The sequence below is a fragment of the Peromyscus eremicus genome, chromosome 5 (genome assembly GCF_949786415.1).
Source record: "Peromyscus eremicus chromosome 5, PerEre_H2_v1, whole genome shotgun sequence".
NCBI lineage: Eukaryota > Metazoa > Chordata > Mammalia > Rodentia > Cricetidae > Peromyscus > Peromyscus eremicus.
In genome coordinates this window covers 129,786,523-129,797,691 of record NC_081420.1, presented here as the reverse complement: position 1 = coordinate 129,797,691, position 11,169 = coordinate 129,786,523, and the positions used below count along the sequence as shown (strand labels likewise).

General features: G+C 54.7%; 1 protein-coding gene across 2 annotated transcripts in view; it reads right to left on the bottom strand.

Annotated features, from left to right (window-relative positions):
- Positions 1 to 1,025: 1,025 nt before the first annotated feature.
- Positions 1,026 to 11,169, bottom strand: part of Nkd1 (NKD inhibitor of WNT signaling pathway 1) — a 71,667-nt gene continuing 61,523 nt past the window's right edge. For both annotated transcript variants that reach the window (XM_059264523.1, XM_059264524.1), the window contains 6 exons: positions 10,646 to 10,752; positions 8,673 to 8,768; positions 4,727 to 4,874; positions 4,182 to 4,264; positions 3,090 to 3,219; positions 1,026 to 2,496 (listed from right to left, as the gene is read on the bottom strand). In XM_059264523.1, coding sequence (XP_059120506.1) covers positions 1,904 to 2,496; positions 3,090 to 3,219; positions 4,182 to 4,264; positions 4,727 to 4,874; positions 8,673 to 8,768; positions 10,646 to 10,752 — 1,157 coding nt within the window. In that variant the 3' untranslated portion in view covers positions 1,026 to 1,903. The remainder of the gene's footprint in view (positions 2,497 to 3,089; positions 3,220 to 4,181; positions 4,265 to 4,726; positions 4,875 to 8,672; positions 8,769 to 10,645; positions 10,753 to 11,169) is intronic.

The following is an 11,169-nucleotide window of genomic DNA, read 5'->3' as shown; positions in this document are numbered from 1 at the left end:
GTTTGGTTACAGTCACCTCCTGTGAGCTGGATTCTAGTCAAACAGAAACGGAAAGCTTCATGTGAGGAAAAGCCAGGGCTCAAGTCCTTCATACATTAGGGATCCTGACAACGAGGACCTGGAACTGTCACCTACCGTGTGTGTGTGTGTGTGTGTGTGTGTGTGTGTGTGTGTGTGTGTGTGTGTGTCCAGTGGGTTCTCGACCACTCTGGGCCTCAGATGCAGTTCCTGGATTTCTACTTCCTTGTGGCCTCATAGTGCCGTCTTGAGGACTACATCAACCAGTCCCAAGCAACCAGGAACATTAACACCATAAAAACAACCAATGCTCACTACCTTCAGAAGAACATGCTTACCAACCACGCTAAACTCAGGAGACAGAGGGGCAGACGGACAGCTGCGATCACTTCCTTCTGGGGTCAGACTCTCTCCAGGCCCTCAAGAGTAAAAGCCCGTGCAGCTGCTACTCCCTCCCAAGACCTTCAGCAGATGCCACTACAGAAGGATGGGGAAGAGGCAAGGGAGGGAGCCAGGACGTCCACCCCTGGGGGTCCCACACAACCGGCTACATCCCCTGAATGGAGGTCTCAGCTCCTAGGTGTCTTTTGACGCTCACCTTTCAGGTACAGGGGCAGCTTAGCGCTGGTCTGGGTTCTGCTCTCTTTACCTTAGCTCCAGTGTTGACAGCCACCCTTTGAATAGCCCTCCTCAAATTACTCAACCTGGGACTGTAATCTGTTTACACAGGGGCCCAACTATGTGACAATGGTCTTTCTCTGGTCTCCCTGGGCCCTTGTCCAGTAAGACCCTGTCCCAGGGTCTCAGGTGCCATCCCGTTCCACTCTAAGTTTCTATACCCAAGCAGTCTCTCCAAAACTGCAGACTTCAAACCCCAAGACATGACCCCTGATAAGAGGGAGGTGGCTGCTTGCGTCTGATGGACAGGTGGCCCTCACGTGACACATGGGGTCCATCTGGGTTGCAGGAGCTTCCACAGAGCAGCGCAGTGATTTCTGCACACCAGCAAAGATACCTGAGAGTGTATTTCTAGAAAGGTACAGAGACACGGACAGGCAGCATCTACCTAGAGATACAAAGGCTACTAGAGAGCCACAAAGTGTATTTGCTGATGGCAAACTCAGGTTTCACACCCTCCGTCATACAATGGTGCCATCTTGGGAACCCACACTTCTTTATGTGGTTGCTTCTCTCTGGAGCAGTTTCCAAAAGAAGCAGGCTGGCTCCAAGGACAATCAATTAAACACAGGCGCATCCTTCAAAAGCAAAGGGGGGGCACAGGAGGAGGGGGCGCTTCCACATTGTGCATGCCCCCCACAAAAAAGGACGGGACTGTCTTGGGCCTAGGTGAGGCAGTAACTCCAGAAAGCACAGCTAAGGTGTCTAGGTTGAGGTGTGAGAACACAAGGGCAGGGAAGCATCGTCGTGACAGCGGCAGTCCACTGAGATCCCCACAGCACGGTACAATCAGTTAAGGGCGAAGTCAAAACAGAATAACACTGAGAGGTAGCAGCTGTTGACCTCTGGAGCTCTTGAGGGTCTCTGAAGCTGAGCCAGGCAAGGGGGCTCTCCTGGAAGAGCTGGAGTGGGGCAGCTGGGCTGAGGGCTCCTGTGGTTTGGGAAGATCTGCGTGGACCCTGCAGCTGGGGTGGCCCAAGGACCCTTCCAAACCCAGTCACTTCTCGGGTGAGTTATATAATCCCCACAACATATAAATAAAAGTTTAGTTCTGTGTTTCCATATATCTCCTACATGAAGGCTAGCTAAATATTAGTGGAGTAACAATAATTATTAATAACAATAATTGTCATAATAACAATAATTAATAGAATAATAATGCCTTGAGGCGTGGGGGTGGGTCCTTCATGTGGTGGCCTGGTGGGGTTTAGGGCTGGTAGAAGTGGTGGTAGTGGTGGTGATGTTCGTGGTGGTGGTGGTGCTCATGTCTCTGGACAGCCTGCCCAGCCTGGCTCTCATACACCACCACAGCAGGCAGCTCCCTCACCTGCTCTCGCCCCATGACGGTGGCACCTCCTGCAGCCAGTGGGGCCTGCAGGCCCCGGCAGCTCGCCTGGTTCTCCTTGGCTCGATGCTTGTGCTTCTTGTGGCCCAGGGGTGCCAGGGTGGGGAGGAGGGCTGGGCTGGTGGCCAAGTGGGCAGAGGGAGACACAGTGTGGGCGGTGGGCACCAGTGGAGGCTTGCTTCTTGCACCTCTGGCCACGTGGCCCATTCCCATGTTCTTGCCCTGGGCCTTGGGAGACCTCACAAAGTGCTTGCTCCCATCCTGCGTACCCCGGAGCCGTTGCTGGAGCTCTGACGCCTTGGCAAATGGGGTGTCAAGGAGGTGGAAGGAGCCCGGGTCCACACCTTGGGGCCTCCGGTGTGGGATGTGAGCGGCTTCTGGCTCATGGGAACGAGAGCGAGTGGGGTTGGAGATTCGAGGGGGCAGCTCTGACTTCTGGGCCACTGAAGGGGAGCCTAGGAACCAATCCAACAGATACTTCATGAGTGTCCACTGTGTGCACTGGGATTCCCTGGGGTCACCAGGTGCCATGACCTCTCCATCTGAGCTACCGACCCTCTACTGTCCTTCGCTGCCCTGCAGGAAAGGGAACCTTCCCATCTGCTGAGATGTGAGGCAAGATGCTGGCGGATGGGACGCACTAAGGTGGGTGGACATTCTAAGTGTATAAAAGAAGACACAGGAAACCGGAGAGAATTCAACTAAGAGGGAGCAGAAGTAAAACAAGGTCCAAGGGCACAGACGCTGGCAGCGCAGCACTTTCGTGGACCAAGCGGCCACCAGAGCTGTGGCTGATGTGAGGCCAGAGCTGGGACGGCCTGGGAGGGACTATTGCTTTAGCTGGATTTGGAGCCTTCCCATTCTCTTGAGTTGTGCTCAGCTTTGTCCAAGTATTACTTTCGTTTTGAAAACATCTTCAATGTTGCCTCCTCTGAGAAGAGCCTTGGACGTGTCCAGTAACAAGCTACCCATCTCCCCAGCCCTCAGGGAACAATGGCCACTACCCAGCACTGTGTTTCTGTGTACACCCCACCCCCCAGTCCCTTACCGGGTCCAAACTGAGATGTGTAGTTCTCTATCCCCGCCAGGTCCAGGTAGTGGTTTCTCCTCTCGATGTTCTCATCCACACAATGGTGGTAGCAGCCCGGCTGCTCCAGATGGCTGTCACCTTGGAACCTGTGACAAAAACAAAGTATGTTGAGTAGGAAGGCACAGGCCCTGAAGTCTTCTGGGAAGTCACGGGGGCAAACACGCAGCTCATCACTGGTTCTCGGTGCTTGGGAGAAGGGGGTCCCACAGAAGCTCTCAGTCTGTGCCTCCTTTTCCCTATGGCCTTCACCATCTGTCCCATCTCCCCATGCTGTACTGAAGGTACCCCAGCCCCACCCATCCCCAGGCAGCCTGGAGCCTTCCATCCAGTCCACTGCCCACCCAGCAGAGCCCTAGATATTCTGCCTTTTCCATGCTCATGCCGAGGACGGATCCTTCTCTAGCCATGCCCTTCGGCAGCAGATGTGAAAGATGCCCACACTTGCCTGCTGCCCTGAGGCCATCATTTGGGCTTTTCTCTAGACAGCCCACCTTCCCTCTGTTTCTGCAGAAGTGACAAAGGGACGGACAACTGCAGGTTTACAAGCCCTTACCTACAACTGTGAGTGCAAGCAGCCTGCCAATGAAGGTTCTCACGCCCACAGCCAGCCAGGCCATCCGAAGGGCTGAGGGGTGGGGGTTTGCCTCTCTGCTGTGGAGGTGTGTGCACACAGACCCCGGTAGAAGTACCAGTAGTGCTAGGTCCTAAGATGCTGCCTGGACCCCATCTATGGTACATAAAACATCAGGAGCAACCAACACATGCTAATCCACACCACAGGCAGAGACTCGGAAGGACCTTTATATGGAATACAGGGAAGGGCTGTGGCTAGGGTTTTTTGTTTGTCGTTTTTTATTTTCCTGTGTTTTATTTTTAACTTTAGAGTCTGATTTGTAAATCTGTGCTTCTGAAATAAATCCACGGCCCCTGCAAAGGGCCTAGAATAGAGCCTGCTGCTCAAAGTCTTTCAGACGTGTGTATTCAGCTGGTGCTCAGTATATGCTCACGGGCACGAGACTGCTGCCTCTGCCTGAGCATGCCATACCTGAGGAGAGGGGCCCTCTGCTTCTTCTCCCCGCCACGAAGCTCCTCAGCAGGCTTGGTGTCCGCTCGGGGCCTCGTGCTCTGCAGGTCTGGGTCCCAGATGCCCAAGAAACACTAGTCAGTGCCTACTCCTGCTCTGCCGGGGACTGCCTGGCACTGTGCCCTCAAATACCACCCTTCGAGGTTCACCACAGCTTTGTGGTGAACTTTGTGGCTGGCCTGCCCAGTGAAGACCAAACCAGCTGCCTGCCCCAATCACCTCTCCAGATTCCTAAGCTGCCCTCCAAGGCCTGGCCTGCTACCCTCTCCACTATATGTCCCTGTAGCTTCTTGCTGCCCCCAGTCCCATCCCTAGGCCTTTGCTTACACAAGGCCTTCCTTATGCAACCCCACCCCTACCCCAGCCCAGAGGCCTACTCCGTAAGGGGCTGCTGAAGCCTTAAATACACACAGCAACTGTCCATGGAAGCTGGGTTTCCTCCCACCCTCCCAGGCTGACTTGGGTCCTTCCTGTCTTTCCCAAAGTGGGTCCCCATTCTGTCAACTCTCACCAGTATGGTTGAAAAGGACACTCCTCTTGCTCTGGCTTCCATCAGGGGCCACAGTGAGCTTCACCCGCAGTGTCTTGCTTGATGTGGGTGAATGGTTCACAGAGGAGTCAACCACCTCATAGATGGTGTGCAGCAAGCTGGTAATGTCCTGTTTGGGAGGAAGTGGACACCCCATGTACTTTAACCACAACACTGCCACCAGCAACCTCAGAGTCGGTGGCTGCCACAGTGTTAAAGTCCCCTGGTTCCTTCAAAGAGAACTAGAGGCAGAATGTGATGGTGGCTGTGGTTTAAAAAAATCTCAGGAGGAGGGAATGAGGAGCAAGAGAACCAAAGGAAGGGAATTCATGAACTCAGAGTGGCTTGTTGACTGTGAGCGACTGGGGCCCTCAGCAGCATGTAGAACCTTCCAGAGAAGCCTCATCCAGGTAGGGGGAGAGTTTAAAAACCAGCTCTCAACACCCCCAGGTGAGAGGCACCCCTGCTCTTAGAGGGGGAAAACAGAAATGCGATTCTGTCCTTACCCTGGACTGGATTATGCCCCCACCCACGTAGCTGGACTCAGCGAGGATGGCGGTGAATGAGGAGGGTGATGGGTGATGGGAGAGGGGTGTGTGGGAATAGATGCTGCTGTTCTGCAACTCTTGGAGCTCATTGTCTCTCCCTGTAAGAGGGCAGCTGTCCACAGACTAGGAAGGGAGTGCTAATCAGAACCATGGGGGCTGCTGCCTCAGCTCTAACTCCAGCCTCCAGGATATAAGAAGATGAGTTTCTGTGGTTGAAACGTGAGGTAGTGTGAGGTAAGTGTCACTGAAGACAAATTCATCTGTGAGAAACTTGACCAAATAGTTCTGGCCTGTTACCTATTAAACCAGAATGCAGAGTCTGGCAGTGTTCTAGGAGAATCTCAGAGACTTCTGACTCGAGTAGGGGATATAAGTACCCCTACTAGGACTCCTATGCTCTGGGTATCTGTGGTCAGCTGTCTGAGGGACAGCCATTTGCTTTAAAAAACACTACCCACTAGGCACACTCGGTTATTGCCCAGCAATTCTATGACTTCTGACAGACGTGGCCTTCCCTTGTCTTCCCTTAGGCTGAAGCAGAGATGAATCACCCTAGTGATGCGGTAGCCAGGCAGATGTGTGATGGGCAAAAAGCATGGAGGGTCCATTGTGGCACAGGCGTATCTGTGAAACATGGTGGACATTCCGCTAGGCTGACTCTACAAGATGGGACCACTTTACATCAGAGAAGCCAGAAATCCAGAATCTTCTGAGAAATATTCCAAATCATCAACATGACAACTAATTTAATGTTTAACAAAAGCCTCTGACAGACCAGACCAGAACATGTGCAGGACAGACTGTGAGACTGTGGGGGCGCCATTTGGGACTCAGCCGCCAGCTGCTCCCTCCTGGCATACTCAGCTGTCTTGGCTCCTCTGGCAAGGCCACACAGAACTCCTCTTCTTGTCCCTCCCCTGGCTCCCCACACAGCCGTACCACCCACTCTCAAGCTACATCATCCTCAAAAGCCCATGACGGAGGTGACAAACTAGGAAACCGAGGGCCACTGCCAACATTCTTCAAGTGTCCTACACCTCAGAGGGCCTGGGTCCTGCTCAGTGCCTTCAGCACGAAGCTGAAGAAACTGCTGGCCACCATCTTAGAAACCAGGGTCCAGCACACAGGAAGAGGCTACCACCATTTGGTTCTGAAGTCAATGTAGTAAAGGTGTGGTCTCGGGGTGGCATATGGAAAGCCAGTGGAGCTTTTAGGGGATAAGACCTTGTGGTGGGCCTTTAGGCCACTGGAGGCATGCTCCCAAAGAGGACTGTGGGATGCGGTCTTTCTTTCTCTCTCCTCTTGATTCCAGGCCCCCAGGTGAGCAGTTCTGTTTTGCCCTGCACACCGGCCAGAATATGCTGCCTTGCCGCGGCCCCAAACAACAGAGCCAACTGATTGAATAAGCCCATTCGCATTTTGAGTAGCTCAGTATTCAGGGCCGTGACAGCAAGCTGATGGCACAGGTGACCATAACTGCTTCCTACATGACTGAAAGCCTGAAAGGTTCACATGTTCAGTCTAGACACGGGCTCAGGCGGCAGAGGCAGTGAGGCAGGAGGCTGTCTGCCCAGGCACACCAAAATCCGTGTGCTGCACTAGGAAGAAGAGAGGGAGAGGTATGTACAGCAGGCTTAAAGGGGAGCTTTGAGGCTAGAGATAAGGGAAAGCACCGGGCAGGATCCTCAACTCAAAGCCAGCATCCCAGCTCCTCAGAAAACACAGCCCAGAGGCTTGCTTCAGGCTACGCTGGACCCACCTGCCTTCCTTGTGGCTCCTCATCACCAAGGATGTGAGGGAGAAAACAGAAAGGATGTCTGTCCCTGGTCCTTCTTGCAAGGACTCTGCAGTAGGGACATGCACAAGAGATACCTCAGCATGTCTACACCAGGGAGAAGGAAGAAGGCGGCCACCAGGAGCTAGCCATCTTCACTATGGTATGTGTGACAAAGATGCCATGGATGGCCCCGTGTCCTGTGTGTCCAGGCTGGCTGGCTGAGAGGCCAGTGAGATTCGACTCTGGGCTGTGTGTGGACATTTTGAATGAGAGGAATTCCTGAGAGGGAGGGTTAGGCTAGGGCTGCTAGCACTCAGGGCCAGAGAGAGTCTGTCCAGTAAGAGGAGCCTGGAGCGAACAGCCATGAGGAAGGCCTGCTCCCGCACATACTTGAAGGAAGCCCCCAGGACTGAACTTCAGGCGCCTGAGCCAATGTTTTCCTTTTGCTGTTGGCTGCAACAGGATGAACTAGGATCCTGTCACAGGCCAGGGTCTTGCGTGGTTAAACATTAGTTAGTCTCTTCCTCCCAACCGGTTCTGGGACAGAGGCAGGCTTTGTAAGCCACATCCCCCTCTGAGAGCTTAAAGGTGACTTCCTGCACATGCTGTAGAGAAGCTAATACTTGTCCCAACCTGACTGGGATAAGGAGATATGGAAGCTAAGCATTCATACCTCTGGAGACACTGCAGGCCCCCAGGCTAGGCCATAGGAGGGTCCAAAGCCCACCCACCTGTTCTTCTATCTCCACAGAGGTGCCAAGAACCATCTCTAATAGGACCTCCTCATAATGCAGGCAGGCCTGGGGAGGCAGAGGGAAGGATGCTGAGCCTGAGCCTGCCCTCGGCGTTCCTGGCACCTGGGATGAATTCGGGTTGCTTGCAGGGCCTTAAAGACCCACTCTATCTAGTCTGCAAAGGGGCCACAGGCCAGTGTGCTGCAGGGCTGAGCCAGCTTAGCACCGGGCTGTCCCTCCAAGAAGCTGCTCGGCCCCACGGTCCCTTCTGTCCCACTGGGGTTTTCTGCCTCATTGGGTTGTCAGAGCAACACATGGAGAACTGAGACTGTCTCCCCTGCCGAGTTCTCGGCCCTACACAGCTGCTGCTCCATTTGCAGAGACAGAGGCATGGAGAGGAACCTGGGAGGACCCCAGGAGCCTCTGAAAGGGGAGAGGGTGGAGACCAGCCACAGCCACTTCTGGCTCCTGCTCTGTGTGGCCTTAGAGGCTCACTGGAGCGTCAAGGGTAACTGCTATCGCTTGAGGACTGCAAGGAGAAGGAAGCAGGGATAGATTGTTGGAACCTGGGGTCCCTCTCTGGGAAGGCCTTGGACTTTGCTGCTGTCTCCCATCTCTCCCCAGAGGGGTACCCGCCCCCACCCCTGGACTGTGTGAGGTGCTCAGCTATACTCATTCTGTCCCTCTTCCCCACTCAGAGGTGCCGGCACACCCTTCAGGATACTCCCAGCAGCCTTTCTCCACAAGACTTTCCATAGCCCCGACCCCAGCAGGCAGGAGGAGGGGGCAGCAACTCAGGCTGAGTCCAGCTCCTGTGCCCCAGCGAGCCGAGCGAGCGAGCGAGCGAGCGAGCGAGCAAGCACACCCACCTCACGGGTGACTTTGCCGTTGTTGTCGAAGTCATACAGAGTGAAAGTCCATTCCTGTCGGCTGTCCTCCTCCACAGAAACATCACACTGAAGCTCCTGCACACAAAGACAGTTATCAGCTAGAGCACTACCTTGGGCCCGGGTAAGGCCATGGGCACCCCAGCTACCCCTCGATGCTGGGAAAGGCAGACGAACAATGACTAAGACAGGACCAGCCAGAGAAAGAGGCCAGAGCCCAAGCAGGGCATACAGGTCCCAGGGCACTAATCTCTAATGTTCAAAGACAAAGGTGACACATGGACCCTGACAGGAGACTGTGGCCTCACAGGGCCAAACCTCAACCAAAGGTGAGAAGTTTTGGAAAGGCAACAGTGACCAGTGACTGGGAAGCCAGGCAAGATCCCAGGATGGGCAAGTGAACTGGGCAGCAGCAGGATGGACATGAAAAGGTAGCACTCCACCGTCTGCCTAGACTTCTGACACGGCCCCAGCAGCTGCACACCGTCCTGGGCAGGTCGCTGTGTTTCTGGGGCTTCATTTTTCCTTTCACATCAAATACAGAAAATGATCCTATCTATCCTCTGTCCTGTAAGGTTGTCAGAACATGACGTCCCCTGCCATGGGGCCCTCCACCAGCTCAGAGGTCCCAGTTCCCCTGCAGCTATGGGGACAGTCCTCAGAATTCCACCTCAAGGGTCCACTTCTCTGCCAAGGGCAGCCCTACAGGGCTAGGCATCAAAGACCCAGAGGTGACCCGATCAATAGCATGCAGGAGTCAGTACAGACACCATGACCCGGCTCAGAGAGCATGGAGACAGGCCTCCCCACCACAAGGGAAACACCTGCTTACTGGAGTGTGCGTGGCAGGCAAGGTGTTCCTGCCTGCAGCTGCTGCAGCTCAAAGCTGGTTCCCTCTAGTTCTGAAGTGGGCCATGCTGAGTTCAAAGCCAGCCTTCCCTCATCCATGACATGCTAATCGGACACCTGCCAAGTGCCCACTCTACTCTTGAGGAAGTGTTTGATGTGATACAATACATGGCACGCGCGCGCACGCACACACACACACACACACACACACCCCTGCACATATGCACCACACACTGGGTTCGCTAGCTATGCCACCTTGACCACACTGTGGGCACCAGGAGCCCTAACCATTTCACTGCTGGCTCCTGGCAAGCAACAGGGGCTCCATTAGCACTGGGGAGCAGAAGGAAGCCCCAGTATTCCGAGCAAGGCGACCCAGTGTATACTCCGGGGTGGGAGCACCACATGCCTCCAGAAGCCCCGCAGATACTCGCTAACCCCATAGTCCAGGGAGGCTGCCATGTGAAGGGCCTTGGCCTGAACTCACAGCTCTGTGCCAACAGTAGAGCTGTGCCCTGTGGTCTCGGGAAGGGAGGGACAGGGAAGCCGTGAAGTGGTGAGGGATGCCAGCAACCTCCGCTGAACTTGGCCTCACTCAGCCCTCGCTGTGCTTGGTGCCTGAAGGATCTCAGATGCCCACTCTGCTCCACTGCTGGGGTCAGAGAAGGGCAGCAGGATGAGCCATATGCTCTGGGAGGGCCCATCCATTGTGCTGTCCATGTGGTTTGGAAACTGAGGCTCAGGTAGAATTGAGGCCCTGCCCAGGGCCTCCGGTCTTAGCTTCTTCCATACCATAGGAGGCCCCCGTATGTCCCAGGTCAGCCTCTGGGGGTGAAAGGGAAAGCTTGAGGAATCTGAGGGTCCTATCAGAGGGCAGCAGGCCCAAGGACCAGAGCCCTGTCACCCCATGTACACCCACACTTTGTCGTAGGGTCCTGGTAGTGTAGACTGGCCACCACCCATGTGGAGAGGCTGTGGCTGAGGTGTTAGGGCCTGGAAGGCAGCAGGAGGGATCTCCCACATAAGAGGTCCTCCCATTTAAATGAGCCTCAGTTTCCCCCTTCTAGAGCACCACCATGAATCACAACCCTCAAAAGGAAACTTACTTCAAACTTCAGCTGCTTCTTGGAGCCAGGGCCAGGTTCACTCAGTTTCTCCATTCTCTTCTCATCTCCACTGACCAGGCTGTCGGTCTTCTCAGGTGGTAGAGCCACTGTGGGGAGGTACAGGGGAAGAGGAAGAAGTCAAGGTCAGGGTGGCTATTTCCTCAGGCCAAGAGTGCTGGCGCCCCCTGCAATGCCTGTTGGCTGTGCTCCGTGTCCTTTGATTCTTCGGCCCTGGTGATGCCACAGACTGCCTCACTGAAAGCCTTTGTGGTGTGGACACACCAGTTACTCAGGTTTCCCGGTAGCCTCTCAGGCTCCTACTCTGCCCCACCTTTACAGCCTGGATAAGCAGCCTGCAGATTCAGCACCTGTAGAGACAACCAGGCACTTAGCAGGGCTGGGCATGGAGAGGTGTTCAGGGACTGGACAAGCTGTGGGACCACAGCCTTCTGTCTGCACCGCCTCCTATACCGACACGGCACTATCTTCAAAGATGCTGATGCACTCAGCTTGTGGGCAGAGCG